At 50.4% G+C, this 20,148-nt stretch overlaps 1 protein-coding gene across 3 annotated transcripts in view; it reads right to left on the bottom strand.

The window, feature by feature from the left end:
• Window positions 1-20,148, bottom strand: part of MSH3 (mutS homolog 3) — a 2,607,526-nt gene that overhangs the window by 938,273 nt on the left and 1,649,105 nt on the right. For all 3 annotated transcript variants that reach the window (XM_085632401.1, XM_085632403.1, XM_085632402.1), the window contains exon 15: window positions 3,135-3,303. In XM_085632401.1, coding sequence (XP_085488527.1) covers window positions 3,135-3,303 — 169 coding nt within the window. The remainder of the gene's footprint in view (window positions 1-3,134; window positions 3,304-20,148) is intronic.

Here is a 20,148-nt window from a genome sequence, read left to right as displayed (position 1 = left end):
ATAGCTCGAATGTCCTGGACTCTCCGCTCCAGGGGGAATGCATGAAACTACATCATATCCAGCTTCGATGAACATGTGAAGGAGTCAGGTGTGATTTCAGCACATTGATTGTCTACCCAAAAGATGTACGAAGGTTCCCCACCATCAGGATGTAGTCTATGACTGCCTGGGGTGAGCTTGCCTTCAACAGACAGCTGTCGAGGTACAAGAACACTGGCACACCCGACCTCAAAAGGTGTGCTGCAACCACCACCAACACCTAAGGGGCACTAGTAAGGCCAAAGGCGAGCACCACAAACTAAACATCTTCCTGGCCCACTGTAAACCGCAGATAACGTCTGTGGGCCTGTAGGACGGAAATATAGAAATACCTTTCCTGCAGGATCCAACTCTACGATCCAATCTCTGTGATCTAGGGTATTAGAAGTCTAATCGTAGCGCCAAGAGATGGAGCCTAACGTAGGAATATTCAGAATGCACGATCACCAGCATTATGCACATAATACAAGACATTCCGAGACGCAACAACATAACTATGAATGGATAAGAATGGCCAGAACAGGGGTGCGGGGGGCAAGGGCAGTTGTTACAAGTTAAATAACAATTTGACTATTGAAGTTTGTGTACTATAGAGATGCATTGTGTATACAATTGTTAAAATAACAACAGTGTCAATTCAACTGCTGGATATGCTGTTAATACAACCAACAAATCTAAGATACCTGGATCAAACGAGATGTAATGTTAAAATGCTCTTCGTGAATGCACTGGATAAAAAGAAAATCAATACAGTAGGTTTAAAAAAAAAAAACTTAGACCAGCACGAACATCTTAAATTTCTCCTTATGTAGGAAGGCATTGAGAGGGTGAAGATCTAAAATAGGATGAAGGCCTCATTCCTTCTTTGCCAAAAGTAAGTAGAGGGAGAAACACCCAGTTCCTACTTCCAAGGCCGAAACCCTCTTTATAGATGCTTTGACCAAAGGGGCCTGCAATTCCTGCTGCAAAACAGCCACACTTGTCCGTCAGTTGTACGGATGAAGGAGGCCAGAGCAGCGATGTAGAAAGTCCCGCTTGACAAGTTGAAAGACCCATGCGCCTGAAGTGATGTCTTGCTACTCTTGAAGGAAATGTATGGTCCTGCCTCCCATAGTTGGGTGTGTGTGTGTGTCAAAAAGGACCCACTAAAGTGGTTTTACAGTTGTGGTTGCAGGAGGGGCAGAGGGACTGAGCTGCATGTTGTCCCTAATGGCCTCCAAGTTATCTCTGGGAGCCGCAGCGTCTGCCATGAAACAGTTCAGAAGAACGATGTGCTGGCAACAGGGTCTGGCATTAGCATTACTGAAACCCCCTAATGTAACGAGAAAAGGGAAAACCAATGTTGAGGAAATTGCCTGGTACGGGTGAATTTCGCCAAATAATGCATTGTGGCACGACTTTCTTCGAAGCGTTCAAAGGTCGAACATACTTTCCCACCAAAGAGACGAGAGAAATCAAATGAAATGTCCATTAAAGATACCTGGACTTCCCCAGAGAAACCTGCAGTCCGTCTCCAGACATGGAGTCGAAGCACCACACTCATGCCCATTGCCGGATCCATGTAGTCAGTTGTTTTGAGGCCAGAACTAATAAAAGATTTTACAGCATCCTGGCTGTCCTGTAGTATCTGGGCTAAAGATTCCAGTAGATCCTCTGGAATTGCCGGACTAATTTAACCAACCACACATTACAAAGCATGATAGTAGTGGCCCAGGAGGCAGCTGGTTTTGACTGAGCATAAAGCAAGACTAGCAGGCATGAACATGCACTTGTCAAATGTCTCCATGTGTTTAGACTCATGGTCAGGAATCGTCGTAGGAAAGGAGTTAGTGTTGTTTCTGCTGGTGGACAGCGGATCCACTAGACTTTCTAACATAGGATGCTTGGTCAAGAAGCATCCTGGCATCCTCTAATTCGCTATACCAGTTGTTAACCGCTTATTGTGGGGTGAATCTGTCTCCCTCATCATAGTCCTTATTGTGAGAATTTGAAACAAATAGCTGATGGAAAAGTATTAGCTCAGTCACTTGGTAAAGGCAAGGTATCGGAGTCATGAAGGATTAGCTATATGCTGGGCTCCAGTGGGATCAGAGCGCGCCTTCGGTCGATGTCGAGATGAAGCTGGCTGGAGTTGAAGACGACTATAGGTAATAGCTTCTCATCTGGCACCGGTGCAGCCAGTGGCGGAGGAACCGAAGTCAGCACAGAAGCTTGTGTAGAACTTGCAGTGAGTTCAAGAGGCTCAGACTGTGCCGAGCACAAACTCACCAGTAGCACCCCAGCTGGATGCCTTTATGCATCCTTGGGGATCGAAGGCACACCAGAGGCAGCAAAAGTGTGGCAAATATGCACAGCATGGTCTCCCTGAAGGCCTATATTTCTTACAACATCGCAAAAGGGAACCAGAAATTAGTGTTGCATCAGGACCAAACTCGCAATCAGCTCTTCTGGAGTTTGAGGATGAGGCGGAGAGAAACATTGACACCCTCACGCCCTTTGGAGTTCAAGAGTCGAGAGAAGGGGCCTATTGCAGCTTCTACTTCTTGTACTTCTTTATGGACTTAGAACCGAAGACTTCAACTGCAATGAAGAACTGCGGCGGGAATGGGACCTTCCTTTCAGCTGCGATTGGTTATGGCGCAAAATCTTCTAGTGTTGGGCAACATCCAGTTCTCTGTGTGTTGTGGTTACAGGGCCTGGAGCTGTGCTCTGACCTTAGGCAACACAGACATACTGTATGGGAACTGTCACATACATTTTTTTGTGACAGTACCTACATGGTTTAAACCCTTTCGATCTAGGAGCTGACATATTTTGCTTGCACACTGGTAAAAAATAGAATTTGGAGAAAAAAATACAATTTTGCATCAAATCCTTGCATTTTCTTGGCCATGTTAGGAGAAAATGGAGCAGCCATCACTCTATTGGTGCAAGGGCAGAGGATTTTTCTGGCTCCATGTAACAGCACAAGCATATTAAAGGTAAATATTAAAGGCATACAGTGATGAGCCACACTTGGGCTATATGCATGTACTATTTAGTTTACCTTTAATGATTAATATAGAAACATCTATGTTTTGAGATGTTTACATTACCTCTTGTCCGGACACAGTAACATACGTAGCAGAAGGATTCTTTAGAATTGTACGTATATCTTGCATATGGGACTCGATTTGCGACATCACCTCTTGAATTTGAGATTTTCTTTGGCTAATTATGGGAAAGTCAGTGAGATCCCAAAACAACTCCGTTTTATCACCTTTCCTAGAAGAATTTGTGTAGGACAAAGGGCAGACAAATTTAATATTTCATCTTAATAAATGCATCATAGAACAACTGAATACAATTAAGAGAAAAGAGACTTGATTCCATTGCAACGAGTCTATCGTGTTTAGGATATATGTTAATATCTAACATTTGAAAACAAAATTACTTTAAAAGCTTTTTTCACCATCAGGAAACTTCTGATAAGCGACTTGTGAGTAGACTAGAATAATATTCCTTATTTTCCCTCTAATGAATTACCCTTACCAGGGGTCGCTATAATTCCGTGGTGGGACAATGAGCGGAAATACAAGATTTTAGGGAATAAAATGTGGGAATCCGTGTTTCCATGCCGATTATACTAAACTGAAAAGACTTAAACTAGATGAACTATGAAACAAGGATTTCATTTTATTTGTACATGCAGGAGAGAAATACGTTTTTACTTTCTTCACTTTATTCTCAGGCAGCTTTAATAAATGATCACAGTACAACAAACTACCTTTACAATGAGACCTCAGAGGAAAAAAGAAAAAAAATACAAAGGACTCATAACCACTCCTAGCCAAATGAACCCACCTGACAATAGTGGGAGAATAAACCATCTTATAAGGTTTCCCAAGTGACATTAACAACTATATTTTACCCAGAAGTCTCTCTGTCATTCCTTAATACAGTCCATCACATACATTTTCGGGGTATCATTGAAACCTGCGCAGACCCTACTGGTAGATTTAATTCTTCTAGTAATATTGAATGTAACTCCATCTGGAGTGAAAACTCTATTGAAATGCCCACAGCTCTCACATCCAACACCTTCTACACAATATGAAACATGACAGCATAGCCAACGTACCTGACAGTTGCTTCCTGGACAAGTATCTATTGGGTCGCCGAGACAAAAAACAATTTAGGACTCTAGTTACACCCCAAAGACAGGAATATCTTGGTTCAAGAGTCAAAGTTCCCAAAATAGTTTTGTATGTATGGGGTGTTCCCCCACATTGATCCTTATGTCTCTCTAAAATGTAAGAGTAAAGATATTTACTAACCTGTAAGCCATATTCAGCAGTCAAACTCAATAAAAAAAATCAGACAAGGTCAGACCTTAAAGGGTTCAACACTCCATTGCAAACACCAACCCATCCATTGTGTCCAAGCTGGCCTATGTTCGACTGTGATCAGCTAAAAGCCTGAGTATTTCAGTTTGTCCCGAATGTCCTCTGATCTGTAATCCTCCATAAAATTAGATACAAGCTGACCTCTTCGAATAGCCCAGGAGGGGTCCGCAACAGATCCAACAGTAACTCCTGATAATGGGGAAGATGGATTGGAGAATCCCAGAAAAGTTCCATAAGAACCAGATACCAGACTTCGATTTCCATATCAGGGAAAAAAGCATCAAGTCTGCTTGCTGCCAAATTCCAGGAGCCAATAGTATTATCATCATCAAAAATGGCTGAAAAGTGTAACCAGTTTCCTGACTCTAAGCTTGTAGGAAAGCATCTGCTGTCCTCACCCCCAAGTCCGGTCTTCAACTCACATGTCTCTGGATTTGATGGTTCAGCCATGACACGAACAGATGTGCCTAAAATGGACCTCAACTGATTGTGATGTCCTTGAACAGCAATGCATTAAATTTGTATCTAGAGAGACAATCGACTACGTTGCTCGAAGTCACTGGAAGATATTCTGCTGTCACCGATATCAGAGTCTCCAGGCAAAAGTGCCAGAAGCCCTCAGCCAGTTTAAACAGGGGTTTGAATTTTGATCCCCCTAGATAGTTTATATAATGTACTACGAATATGCTGTCAATCTTCACTAAAACATAATATTTTACCAGGTCCTTAGTTCAGCATTTGAGTGCAAAAGACACCACTATGAGTGCTAGGCAATTGATGTGTAACTTTAATTCTTGATTGGACCATCTTCATACTGTGGCTAAGACCCGACATCTAGTGCTCCATCCCAGACTACTGGCATCTGTTTCTATGGCCCAGTATAAATTCTATGACTTGACCCAAAGATAACATTCCCTTTCCAAGCCTCCATGTGGTTTAGCCACCTGTGAATCTCTTCCTTGGCATCATCTTCCCATAAAGGGACCATTTCTGAATACGTCAGTCCTCGCCTGAGGTGGTGTGCTTTCAGCCAGTGGAGTACTCTGCAGTGGAACAGTCCTAGAACAATAACCTCATTAGAGGAAACAAGGAGGCCCATTAGACATCTGTTGCCGCTATGAACTTAGTCAGGATAAAGTCCTGTGATGTTCCTGCCTGATTTTCGCCATCTTCCTTGACAGAAAGGCTGAGCGTTGTCTTCTTTAAGTCTATAACAAAGCAGAGAAGCGTCATAACCTGTGATGGTACCCGTGATTTTGCTCCCTTAATGATGAAACCCAGGTCTCCATCAATGACAATGCCACTTGAAGATGTTCTGACAAACGAGACGGCTATACATTCATCAAAAGAATCTCATCCAAGTAGAGGATGAATCATACTCCTCTGCATCTGAGGTATTCCATCACAAGCCTAAGCACTATTGTAAAGCACCAAGGCACCAATGAGATGCTGAGCGGGAGTGTTCTAAATTTGTATGCCTTAAATATCCATGCATCCATTAAGTCAGGCAAACCATATAGTCCCCTTGTGTGACAATGACCCTAAAGAGGAGAAGCATGACATTGGCGAAACACAAGGCATTCATTGAACTCCTTGAGGTTTATAACTGACTGATGTCATCCATCCTTCTTTTCACTAATTAGAGACTGCTCATGAACCCCCCTGGGGCGTAGGAAGGTTTTGCCTGCAGGTCTGTTATTTCTTGATCTATAATGGACATTTCCCTTCCAGAGAAGCTAATTGATCAGGTGTGACGGAATTGTCTTGTGAACCATAGAATTCAAGGTGGAACTCCAGAATGGATTGTAGGATCCAAGTGTCCTAGGTCAAAATTTGCCAGTTAAGAACAAACTTGGAAACCCTTCACCCTAACCTTACATAGGGAGGAATAAGACTTATCAGAACAACCTATTTGGCTATTCATGCCTCTAAATGTTGTCCTGGTTCCTCTGGCTGTCTAGAGAGGAAGAATCCTTTAAAGTGTAAGTGGTCCTGCCATTTACAGCGTCTGGAGCCCTGTTGCCTCTGTGAGGCTTGGGTAGGAAAAGAGTCAGTCAAGCGTCCTGTACCTTGACTAGACCCAAAAAAAATCTTCAGAGTGAGTATCTTTTTTAAAGAGGATTGGCTGTGTCCAATGAAATAAATGTTGCGATGAATTTTCCCAGCTCCTTTATGAATGGTTCTCCAAAGAGACGAACTTATGCCACTGGACCGCATCCGAAGAAGCCATGTCCCCTAATTTTGGGTCTACTTTAAGGAGTACAAATCTGTGCCTCTCACAAAAATGGCACAGTTGCCATTTCTTTGGAAAATGACCACTCTCTAGGCCCGTTCAGATAGTATATCAGGAAAAATCAGGGACCCCAACTTATTAGCTTCCTCTGCCATGTCTAGGATTGCAGTTACAAGCACACACCAAATCTTAACATTCATGATTGCCATGAGCAGGCTTTGCCTTCCTTTGGGTCTTTGGTGTATTTTGCCAAGATGTTGGCCATTCTCCCATCTTCCTGAGGAGTTAAAGTTACTTTCCCTTCTAAGGATGTTCGGGGACACTCTACCATGAGGCGGTCACAGGGACTTCCTTATCTATTAATATTTCTATTTATTTCCATTTCTAAAGCGCATGGCTGCTCAAATAGGGCTTCTAGGTGCAAGAAGGCAGAGAGATGAACCACATTCCAATGTACCAACTCAGTCTCTAGGGGATTTCTAGGCAGCCAGCTATGTAAGTTGGCTACTTTCACTACAGTGGTCTATCAGATGACTAAACATATCTGGGTGAGGGGGAGGATCCCCACTCTTGTTTTCTTGGTCTTTATTGGGTGCATTAGGGTCTGATGGTAGTCATCAGGGTCTGTTTGATTCTTGGTCCCCAGCAGAATCACCTTGTGAGACATCTTTGTCCAAGGGATCCAGCGTTTCTTAGCACTAGGAAGGCCTAAAGGGGGTTGATTGCCTAGGTGTCTGGCATACCCAGGCCCCGTAGGAGAGCATTCTTCTGTGGGATAAACATTACTTGACAGAAAGGCTCTCTTAAGTCTGTCAGAGGCCGGACCAACATGGCCGCTTAACGAAGCGGCTCCGAGCGCCCGGTCCCTTCCACTTCTGACCGATCCGCTCCCAGACGCCCTGGCCGGGAGCAGAGGGGCGCGTTTCACGGCAGAGCAGCCCCGCAGCCTGGGGGCAAACTTTGACGCGCTCCGGTCCTTCCCGGGCGCCGCCAGCCGTGACTGAAGCGGGTCCGGGACGTGGACGCGGAGCACCTGGTGCGAGGTTCGGCTGTGAGGGCTGCAGGAGCCCGCGGCGCCCACGAGGTCTCCAGGCCCCGGGCCTCCGGGGGCACGGGGGCAGCAACTTCTCCAACCCCGCCCCCCTCCCCTCCTCATTACCGGCCGAAGCTCTCTGGATCCCTCTTGCCGGTTGGGGCGTGGAGCTGCCTCGGGGGGGCGGCCTGACGCCTGGTGAAGGCCGGTGACTGCGGCGGCATCGGCGTGGACGCCGACGCCGTGGAGGCGGTGTGGGGGCTTCTGTGGTAGCTCCAGCTTGGGAGTCGGCGATCCTTGGCTGCCTCCCCCTCCTCCACCCCACCCCACTGGATGCAGCCCCTCCTGGATCGCACGTCGGGCTCTGTGTGGCGGCGTCGTGGAGCCTGGGGCCGTCCCTGAGTGTCGGGCTGCGATCGGCGGTCGGGGAGCCCGGTTCCCTCATCTCTCCTCCCTCCATCCTCCCCCCCACCGGGCTCGTGGGCCCGCCCTGCAGTGCTGACTCGCTGGTGTGGAGTGAAGAGGTGCGGAGCCCTGCCGGCGGTGACCGCATCGGCTGCGGGTGGAGTGAGGTAGTGGCGTGTCGCTTTGGACCCCGACGAGCCGCGGCGGTCCCTGGCAGGGGCTCGGCTGTCATTTCGGGCAGCGCCCCGGGAGGCGACTTGCGGGGCCTGGATTTACCGGCCGCCCGGGTGAGTGGACGCTCTATCTGCCCGTTCCTCCTCCGGCCGCCCTGGCCCTCGGTCCCCCTGGACTTGCTGGGATCCTCTGCGGGGCCCACCAGTGGGCGCTGGTGCCCCCCACGGACTGCCTGAGGCCATTATGGGCAAGGACAGGGCCTCCAAGCCGGCGCCGGCGGCCACCCAAACCAAAATTGACCAATTCACATCCTCGGGGAGGGGGCCCGGCTCGACGGGGGAGGCGGCGCCGGCCACGGATCTGGCGGCCATCCTGCAGGCCATCCATGCGTCTCGTTCCTCCCTGGAGGGCATGGTGGGTGAGGTCAAGGTGGCCGTTGCCCTTCTCCGCCAGGATCTGCGCAATGCTACTGCCCGCATTTCGGAGGCCGAATCACGAATCTCGACGGCGGAGGATGACATCCGTCAACTGCAGGATCAGGTTCGAGAGCTCACCACCCACTCTAGGGAGCTCCACCGCCGGGCCGAGGATGCGGAAAACCGGGCGCGTCGTAGTAACCTCCGCTTGGTGGGATTTCCGGAGGGGGTTGAGTTGGGCCGGGCCGACGACTTCTTGGAGGGCTGGTTCCGATCCTGGATGCCGGCGGACAGCCTCTCGGCCTGGTTTGTTATTGAGAGGGCCCACCGCTCCTTGGCCCCGAGGCCTCCGGGTGCACCCCCCCGCCCCTTCATTCTTAAGATCCTCAACTTCAGGGACAGGGATGCCATTCTCCGCGAGGCCAGGCGTGCCGACTCTCTCCACTTTCAAAATCATAAAATCATGAACATCCGCTGCATCGCCCTGGAGGGGACTCATCACCGGGTGGTCGCAGGGGACCCATTACATCCAGGCCGTCCAGGACCCGCCGTCGGAGGCGCACCATGCCCCGGGGCCGTGTGGAGGGTGAGGTGGTGGTCACCCGCTCCATGGGACGGCCGCGTCGGGCCTCTGGGGCCTCCCCTGCCTCTTCGGTCGCCCCTTCCAGCCCTGTTGCTGCGGACCGCCGGGCTGGATCCCCGGGGCGGTCGGGCTCTGTAGCCCCGCCCGCTGGATCAGTGGACACCTCAGACCTCTCTTGCAGTCCAGTTATTTGACTCGCTCTTGCTGCAGGTGGTTTATTTGATGGTCGGGGGTCTGGGGGTGGTTTACCGGGCTGCCAATGTTGGGACTTGGACTTCTGTGCTCCATTTTAGAGATTGCTCTCGGCCAGGGCGGGGGATTTGGTCACCATCCGGATATTTGGGGGTCCACTAGGTGCTCAAGTCCGAGCGTATAGCTTGGTTGTTGTACTTTACAGTTCGGGCGACAGATGCTTCCGTTCTCGAAGTATAGGGTGGGGGGTGGGGGGTTGGGGTGATTTGGGGTTGTTTCTTTCTCCTATGGAGGATTTTGTTGGTTGGAGAGATCCTTCTCCGTGTTTTCGTTTTATGGCATCATCGCATTCCTGCCCTTCCTGCTGGCCTGCCTTCCCGGGATCTCCCCCCCGGGGGTGCCCCTGCGCCTGCGCCCCCCCGGCCGCCCTGCTGGGCTCGTGCTCCGGGGGCGTCTCTCCTCTGCTTACACTAGACGCTCCGCTCTGGGATGATGGCTGACACTAACATACCCAAGGCCGCCATGCGCATTTTGTCTTGGAACGTCAATGGTCTTTTGGACCGCTTTAAGCGCACGGTGGTCCTCAAATACGCGCAGCGTCTTGGGATTGATGTCCTTCTTTTGCAGGAGACCCACCTTCTTGGCAACAACTGTCCCTTTCTTGCTCGCTACGGGTACGACAGGGTGTGGCACTCCGGCTTCGTGAGGGGTTCCCGGGGAGTGGCTATCCTGCTTCGGCGGACTTTTCCCTTCGTTCTTGCCCAGGTTCACTCCGACTCCCAGGGCATGGTGGTTGCGGTTTCTGGGGCCCTTGAGGGGTGTCCCCTGACCTTTGTCTCCTTGTATGCGGCCCCGTCCCAGTTGCAGCCCGTCCTCTCGCACGCGGCACACTTGCTTCCCACACTCCCGGCGGGCGCGCTTGTCTTGGGGGGGGATTTCAATGCGGTATATACGCCTAGTGCTGATGCAACTGGCCCGGTCTCCCTTGCCAGGGCCACCCGGTCGAAGCTACTATCGGGCTGGGCTGAGGCTCAGGGTTTGTGTGATGTGTGGAGGGTCTGGCACCCGCGGGCCCGCCAGTACACCCACACCTCGGCGGCGCACCATTCGCACGCCCGGATTGATTTAATCTTTGTCCCGTCTACTGAGTGCGCGGGGGTGCAGGACGTCCGCATTCTTCCCAGGGGCCTCTTGGACCATTCTCCGCTGATTCTGGCCCTCGGCCCACCTCCCTTCTCCGCTCGCCCTGTGTGGCGCCTGAACGCTTGGTTCCTCCAGGATACGGCCTTCCGAAAGTCGGTTGGCACCGAGATCTCTAATTACTATCACCATAATGTGGGATCTGTCTCCTCCGCGGCCGTCCTCTGGGAGGCTGGGAAGGCGACTGTCAGGGGAGCGGCTAGGGGTCTAGTGCAGCAACAGCGCCGGAAGACTCTCCAGCGACTTACGGAGTGCGAGGCGCAGGCCCTGGAGCTCGAGCAGGACCCAGAGGCCCTGGGGTACGCCGGGCGGGTGCGACGACTGGCCTTCCTACGGGACGAAATTCGCTTGCACTCCCTGGAGGCGGTAAAAACTTTATGGCGCTCTTCGGTCGCACGGGTGTATGGGTGGGGAGAAAAAAACGGGGCTCTTCTTCACCGGTTGGCCACGTACCCCCGGTCCAGCAGGATTATTCCGGCGATCGCGGGCCCCTCCGGTGAGATTTACACAGCCTCCGTGGCGGTGGCCCAATCCTTTGCTGACTATTATTCCACGCTGTACCGTGCTCGGGAGCCCGGGGTCCCCCTTGGGGAGCTGTTGGGATCAGGTGGTGCGGAGCTGCAGTGCTTGGGGCGGAGACCCTCGACTCGCCCGTGACCCTACAAGAAATTGACGACGCCATCAGTCACCTGGCTCCCGGGAAAACTCCGGGTCCAGACGGCTTCCCACAGGAGTACTACGCCCACTACCGTGAGACCCTTGCTCCGCAGCTTTTGGGCCTTTATGCGGAAGTGATAGAGGGGGGCTCGTTCCCTCCGGAGACGGACACGGCCACGATAGTCGTTCTCCCTAAGACGCAGCTTCTGTCGCGGTCCTGCTCGGACTACCGGCCGATCTCTCTCATCAACACTGAGATCAAAATCTACGCTACCATCTTGGCGCAGCGGCTGCGTCCTTACCTCGAATCGCTGATCCACCCGGATCAGTGTGGGTTTATGCCGAACCGGGGAACTCGACACTGCTTGCGGCGCCTGCATCTCGCCTTGGCCCACCGCGAGCGCCTCTCTCTGTATCTGGCTTTGTTGTTGGTCGACTTTGAAAAAGCCTTTGACTCGGTGGGGTGGGTCTACTTGGACGAAGTGTTGGAAAGGATGGCGTTCGGTCCTCAATTCCGCGCCATGGTCCGGATCTTGTACTCGGCTCCACGGGCCAGGGTGTTGGTGAATGGGGCTTTCTCTCGCCCATTTTCTATCGGGAGAGGGACGCGTCAGGGCTGCCCGCTCTCGCCCCTCCTCTTTGCCTTGGCGATGGAGCCTTTGGCTGTCCTGGTCCGCTCCGACCCTGCGCTTCGTGGGTGGGACTGGCCGGGCATGGTCCCTGATAAAATAGCTCTGTATGCCGACGACGTCCTCCTTTACCTCTCCGACCCCGCCACATCGGGCCCTATTGTGCGTGGGATTCTTCGCCGGTTTGGTCGGGCGTCGGGTCTCCGTCTCAACCCCAGGAAATCGGTCTTGGTTCCGCTGCACCCGGCCAGGGATTGCTTCGACTGGCAGTCCGATATTCCCCTCTGGAGGCTATCTTTCAAATACCTGGGTATCTGGATCGCCCTTCTACCGGAGCTCTGCTGGGCCCTTAACGTGGCTCCGGTGGTCAACAAGGCCAGATCTGACCTGGCGAGATGGCACTCGCTCCCATTGAATCCGTTGGGGAGGATTGCCCTCTATAAGATGATGATCCTTCCCAAATTCTTGTACATGCTGCAAAACACGCCCTGCTCTTTCCCTCGTCCGTGGTTCCGGGACTTGGACAGTATGGCGACCAAGTTCCTATGGGGTGGCGGTAGGGCCTGTCTGGCCCTCGGCCTGTGCCGGATTCCATCACATGACGGAGGTATGAGTATGACTGACCTCTACTTATACTACCTTGCGACTCGGCTCCTGGTGGTCCATGATTGGTTCTCGGGCGGCTGGGGCGACCCTGCCTACAGGCTGGAGGTACAGATACTGGGATTCTCCTCCATTCAAAACATGCTCTACGGGGCGCGGCTTTCACGATCGCTTCCGGATGTTGTGCGGGCCCCCTCTTTGGCCTGGCGTGCGGCTCTACGGCATACCCGGTGGTCGGGGAAACTGACCCGTGTTACGCCACTCTGGCATGGGACCTGGCTGCAGGAGGTTGCGGGCCTGGAGGGCGTTCGAGCGTGGGACCTCCTTGGGATCTCCTGCTTAGGCGATTTGTGGCGGGGGAGTCGTTTGTGCTCCTTCCAGGAGCTTCAGGCTCGCTTCTCGTTGTGCCCCTCACAGTTCTACAAATATCTTCAGCTGCGCCACGCAGTTCGGTCCCATGTCCCGCTGGATACGCGGCTCCCTGACCACAGCCCGCCGGAAGCGCAGGTGATGTTGGGGTTTCTGGGTAGGGGGGGGTATCTCCCGCATTTATCGGGCCCTGGTCAACAACACCCCAACGGACTGCGAGGTCACAAAGGCACGCTGGGAGGCCTGGGTGGGGCCACTGGATGAGGCCGACTGGAGGGACGCCCTTATGGCACCTCGGTTGATCACCTCCTCGGCCAAATTGCGGCTCATCCAACTGTACTATTTGCACACTGCCTATCTGACCCCGGAACGCCTTGACCGTGCGGGTCTCTCCCCAGACGCTTCATGCGCGCGATGCGGGACGAACCCGGCGGACTTCTTCCACATGGTGTGGACCTGCCTGCGCCTGGGACCCTATTGGGGCGAGATTGAGGCTGAACTCACTGAAATACTGGGGTGGGAGGTTCCCCATGACCCCCGAATGGCTCTGCTGGGCATAACGGATGATCTGGACGGTTCCCATCATGAGAAATTTTTCCTCACTACGGCTTTAGTGGTAGCGAAGCAAGATATTGCTGCCGCCTGGAAGCGGTCTGACCTCCCCCTATGTGCTGCGTGGAGGAGGGGGGTGGACTGGTGCGCGACGCAGGAACGCACGATGTACTCGGCGCGGGGCTGCCCCAAGGAGTTTCGCAGAGTGTGGGGGAAGTGGCTGGGGGTATAATTTAAGGGTGTCAATGCGGGTGGGGGGGGCGACGTGGTTGGGGAGGGGGCGGGGGGTTGTGCTGCCGATGGTCACTGAATGTATCCAATGTCTTTTGATGCCAGTTTGTTTGGACGGTTGTCCATGTATTTTTGTTTGTTTATTTGCAAAAATAAAAATTTGCTTATCAAAAAAAAAGTCTGTCAGAGGCCTCAGGGTCAACACCTTGTTCGTGTTTCCTTTTAGCCTCTCCTTTGGAAGGTGATGTTCCAGATGGCTACTGAAGTATTCTTCCCCCCAGGGAGGCTCTGAGGAACTGCAAGCCAGATGCAAGATATTCCTCTCAAAGTGAAAATGACTGCTGTCAACGCCTTATAAATTGAGGCATCCACTGCCTCTGAAAAAACATCATCCCAGGGAATAAACGCCACAGAGTCTTCCTGCCTGTAGGAGGATTACCCTCACTGCATTCTGCTAGGCAATTGTACGGTACGGAGCAACCAGTAAAGATAGCAAAATCAAGGGTCTCAATTTTATTGAATCTCGGCACCTGGAAGACTTTGATCATTCTACGACACAGTGAGGGTTTACATTTTGTCTGGGTCGGTGTCCCTTGTCACTGTCAATTAGTTACTATGTGAATAACAACCCCTCCAGGGACGTCTGACTCCAGGCAAAGTCGGCAGAAGGGCTAGCAGTGTCCCAGTCAGTCGTTTTGTTCCAGGCTCGATATGACTGGAAATACAACCAGGGCCACACACCAAACATGGAAATGGATGCGGTTCCGAAGTGGAGTCCATGTAGCTAAAAGCATACTCATGCACAGTCCAGCATTTGGAGGACAGTATTGCGCTAGATGCAGAACCGCTCGTACATTTTAAGCTTCGTGAGGAAGGCTCAAGAGCGATTTTCACAGTCCCAAAAATAAATAAAAAGTTACTACAATCAAACGGTTCAATGTAATATCATAAGCTAAATATTACCACAAGCAAATTAGAGCCGTGATGTATTTAAATGCTGCTAGAGCAGCAAAGAAAGAGGGGGTACAAGAAGCTATGGTGCTCTTGAGAGAGGGGCTGCCCTATTATTGGTTATTAGTCTGTGGTATTTTGTCCACCGTTTTCAAGGGAATAATAGTTTGTTGCATTGTGAGGAAATTATTCAGGCTGCTGGATAATAAAGTGAAGAAAGTAAAAGGCTAATCATCACCTCCAGTCCTGACACAGAATTACACATCTTTATGCAGGAATATGCTGGTAAATCAATTGTTGGGATTCAAGATCTCATTCATTGTCTATATCTTTTCTGTCAAATGTTAAAAGAAGTATACAAATTGTATGATGTAACTGCCATGTAGAACTAGGAAAGTCTTGAAGCAAAATCCAAATATTATGAATAAAATTCCAATAGGTGTCTGGAATTGTCATCAATTAAGAGAATATAGAATTATATTAATTAATATTGAATATCAGGGACCATAGTCCTTACGACTTAAACCAGGCCAACATAGAATCTATAGCAGGAATCAGTTATGCTTATTACGCCCTAAAAGTTCCAGAAACAGCAACAAATTGTGTCTAATTTATCCTATAATGCTTTATGCTTTAAGATGTAATAGCTGTAACTCCCAGCCAACAGTTACTAGCCCTATGCATTCTAAATTAAGACAGTCATTGTGCTCGTTATCGAGTCACTTCTACTACCATTAATGGTTACCTTATCAATGTATTGTTAATGCCTAAAAACAACATGGAACTATACGATTTTAATGACACCTACAAATCTGATTTACTTTTTTCCACACAGACGTATGTGAGGGATTCTGTGGGCCCTGGCATTATTGATGTCATCCTGGACAATTATTTTATTTATCAATGCAATTGCATTCATAAATTAGGAGGAGGGAATACAATTATCTATCAATCGCTTCAATGCTCCACCATATTGGACAATATCTTCCCTCACTCAGATTGGAATAGTCTTTATTATTAAAATTAATGCCCAAATCACCTCTTCTAGTGTTCTCATATATCCACCTCCTGGTCCACGAACACATTTCTGCAATTATATTGGGCCTTTCTTGTCTCGTTCTTCTGTAAAATAGCTAATTTTTCTGCCTTAGGGGATTTTCATTTTCACCTGGATGACCTAACTCAAGGGTTCTTAACCTTTTGACGTCTGTGGACCCCAAACTGAATCATTGATGGATTTCGGGGACCCCCATTGAGTGATTATTGGAAGCCGGGGACCACCGACCTAAACGATTGTTTTGATTTGATCCGCAGAAAAAAAAAACACAAAACACAAGAATACACCATTCAAATGCTCAAATATTGAGATATTTGGTTTATATACAATCAAATATAAAAAATGTTTTCATATTTTCTATTTTGATTCTGTATTTGATATACTTTATTAATTTTAATATTATTTAATTTTGTAAAACAAGCGTGGACCTCGTTCAACAGGTCTCACAGACCTTCAAGGGTTCTCAGAACACAAGTTAAGCCTCACTGACATTTCTAGTAATGACATTAGGCCCATTGACAACTTCTCAGTATTTGGTTCTGAAGAATTAATTAAAGACCCTACATACACTGGGGACCATATTCTAGATGCTCATGAGTTTGTAAAAGTAGGCACATCTCTCCCGTTAACATGGTCAGACCTAGCTGCGATCCCTTCTATTTTAACATTCCTGCTACTGCCTGCTCTACCCAACCCTAGCCTTTCTCATACAGCACAACCCAGGGCCGAAATCAATCATAAGAATTTAAGAACAGCCTTAACTCAAGCTACCCTGACTACTTCTGATGATATAACTAAATTGTCCACAAAGTTCACATTCTGGATCACAACTGCTCTAGACACTATAACTCTGAAGAGAATGGTCAAACATACATCTTAACCCTTCTGTCCCACAGAACTCAGAAGACCTCTGTACAGATAAACTAAAGTTGAAAAAAATAGAACACATTTGGAGACCATCTTATGATGAAGCAGTCAAAGGACACTACAGAGCTGCCATATGCACCTACAAACAGCTCATAAAAACAGCTAAAGTCTTTATACATCACTGATTGCCAACTCTAAATATCCAACTAAGGATCTCTTATTTTGTGAGACAATTGAGCAAACATGCAGGTGGGATTAGCTTCAGTCTTCTTATCTAAATACTGTGTGATAATCTAGTTACTTTTTTTCAAGAACAGATTGAAAAAATATATTTCGAGATCACTCATTGACTGATGCACAAGTTACTACTTGTGTAACGATATATCTGTAAGAGACATTAGTTAGTGATAGATTCCTTACCTTAGGATATCCCCAGGCGTCAGACTGGATCCAGAAAGTTTCGCTTAGCAGTACCCCTGCGCGTCAGTAGGTGGCGTCGTGCGGCTCCGCGTCCGTCACTGGTGCCGTAAGCGCAGAGATGACGCCACGGAGAGTACTTGGGCGCCACCCATGCGCTCGGACGTCAGTTCTGTACACGACTTTCCACGCCAGGAACGCAGATCCATGCAAGATACTAACCATTGGTGCAGAAAACTAGGGCCCTAAGAGGAATGACCTTAACCATAGTAACCAGTTCGCAGAACGGGGAAGATGGGTGGGGCGGTAAGGAATCTATCACTAACTAATGTCTCTTACAGATATATCGTTACACAAGTAGTAACTTATGCATCTGAAAGAGACACGTTAGTGATAGATTCCTTAACTTAGAATAGATACCCCAGCAATACCAACCCCGGTGGTGGGTCTGCGAACAAGATTACACCAGAAAGTCACGGAGCACGGAACGGCCAAAGAAGCCGTCCCTCCGGACCTGACTGTCAAGGCAGTAGTGCTTGGTAAACGTGTGCAGCGAGGCCCACGTAGCTGCCTGACAAATGTCCTGCAAGTGGACGCCACGTCCCAAGGCAGTAGTGGCTGCAGTTGCCATGGTAGAATGGGCATGCAGTCCCACAGGAGGCTCCTTCTTAGCCAAGGAGTAACATGCTTTGATGCACAGAACAACCCACTGAGAGATGGTCCGTTTGTGCACCGCCCGACCTTTTTTGGCGCCAACATAGCCGACAAAAAGTTGGTCATCCACCCTGAACTGCTGTGTACGCTTTAGATAGAATGCAAACACACGTTTGGGGTCCAGACGGTGGAGCCTCTCTTTCTCCCTTGAAGGATGCGGAGGCGGAGAGAAGGTAGGCAAAGTGATGGTCTGCCCGATGTGGAAGTGCGTGACCACCTTTGGCAAAAAAGAAGGACGGGTCCGTAACACCACTTGTCCGGATGAATAGAAAGGAAAGGAGGCTTGGAAGAAAGAGCCTGGCGCTCACTCACTCTTCTAGCAGAGGTGATAGCGACCAGGAAAGCTGTCTTAAGAGTAAGAAGACGCAAAGGACAGGTATGAAGGGGCTCGAAAGGAGCGCACATCAGATAAGTCAAAACAAGATTCAAATCCCATTGTGGCATGATGAACGGCACGGGAGGAAACATGTGCGTAATGCCTTTAAGAAAACGGTTAACAACCGGGGACTTTAAAAGAGAAGGCTGATCTGGAAACCTCAAAAAGGCGGAGATGGCTGAAAGATAACCTTTGATAGTGCCCAGAGCAGAGCCCTGCTGGGCCAAAGAAAAAAGGAACAGAAGAACTTCAGAAAGAGGGGCAGAAAGGGGATGCACAGCCTTTGCTGTGCACCATGCCACAAATTTGTTCCACCGACAGACATATACGGTTTTAGTGGAGGGACGCCTGGCTGCCAAGATGACATCACAGACTTCGGGAGGAAGATCGAAAGCTGTCAACTGTCGCCGCTCGATCTCCACGCATGGAGGTGGAGGCTGGACAGGTTCGGGTGGAGGACTGTCCCCTGCTGCTGCGACAGAAGATCCTCCCGAAGAGGCAGACGGATCGGGGGATCGATCGCCATGCTGAGTAGCTCGGGATACCAGTATCTTCGTGCCCAATCCGGAGCCACAAGGAATACTTGGGCCCGGTCGGGCCGGATCTTCTTCAGCACTCTGGGCAGAAGTGGTATAGGCGGAAAGGCATACAATAGACCGCAACTCCACTCGCGACGAAAAGCGTCGCCGAGCGAGTGCCGTCTTGGAAATTCCAACGCGCAGAACTGATGACATTGCGCGTTCTCTTCGGTGGCGAATAGATCTAACCAAGGCTCTCCCCACTGCAGAAAGAGACCTTGCACCACGTCCGAATGCAGACGCCATTCGTGATCCATCAAGCACCGGCGGCGGAGTTCGTCCGCCCTGGCGTTCAGAGAACCTGCCAGGTGTTGAACCTCCAAGGTAATGCCTTGATGTTCCAGCCACGTCCAGAGGCGCAGAGCCTCCTGACATAGGGTCCATAACCCCACCGCGCCCTGTTTGTTGCAATACCACATGGCGGTGGTGTTGTCTGTGAACACCTGCATCACACTTCCCCGGACAGAGGGAAGGAATGCTTTCAGTGCAAGCCGGATCGCCCAAAGCTCCAAAAGGTTGATATGGAGCCGGGACTCTGATCTCCGCCTCTCCCAAGTGGCCTCCCCATCTCAGGAGGGACGTATCCGTCACCACTGTGTGCTCCGGTTGTGGAAGGGAGAGGGATCTGCCACTGACCCAATCGCGATTCGTGAGCCACCACTGCAACTGCTGTGCACTGTCCTCCAAGATCTGGACATGATCGGACAGGTTGCCCTGATGTTGTGCCCACTGAAACTTCAGGTCCCACTGCAGAGCCCGTATATGCCATCTGGCATGTGTCACCAGCAGGATGCAGGAGGCCATCAGGCCCAGAAGCCGGAGGGTTATCCTGACAAACCCGGGACAGAGGCTGAAAGATCGGAATCATAGCCTGAATATCCCGGACTCGCTGCTCGGGAGGATAAACCCGAAACCGTGTTGAATCCAGAACCGCTCCAATGAGGGGAGCTTCTGAGAGGCACTCAGGTGCGACTTCGACACGTTGATGGAGAACCCCAGCAAATGCAGGAGGTCGGCCGTAGTCTGAAGGTGGGTGACGGCTGTCTGGGGCGAGCCCGCCTTCAACAACCAGTCATCAAGGCAGGGGAAGACTGACACCCGGACCTGCGCAGATGAGCTGCAACCACCGCCATCACGCGTGAACACCCGAGGGGCGCTGGTAAGCCCGAAGGGGAGCACGGCAAACTGAAAATGCTCCTGGCCTACCGTGAACTGCAGGTAACGCCAGTGGGCCGGCAGGATGGGAATGTGAAAATATGCGTCCTGCAACGCTACCATCCAGTCTCCAGGGTCGAGGGCAGCTAAGACCTGAGCCAGAGTCAGCATCTTGAACTTCTCCTTCAGGAGGAAGCGATTGACGTCCCGGAGGTCCAAGATAGGAAGCAGACCCCCTTTGTCCTTCTTGGGGACCAGAAAGTAGTGGGAATAACAACCACTCCCTACTTCCGGTCCAGGAAGGAACTTGATGGCCCCCTTGGCCAAAAGGG

Source organism: Triturus cristatus, chromosome 2_1 (assembly GCF_964204655.1).
Source record: "Triturus cristatus chromosome 2_1, aTriCri1.1, whole genome shotgun sequence".
Classification (NCBI taxonomy): Eukaryota; Metazoa; Chordata; class Amphibia; order Caudata; family Salamandridae; genus Triturus; species Triturus cristatus.
Note: the sequence above shows the minus strand (reverse complement) of the source record. Positions and strands in the feature narration are given on the sequence as shown.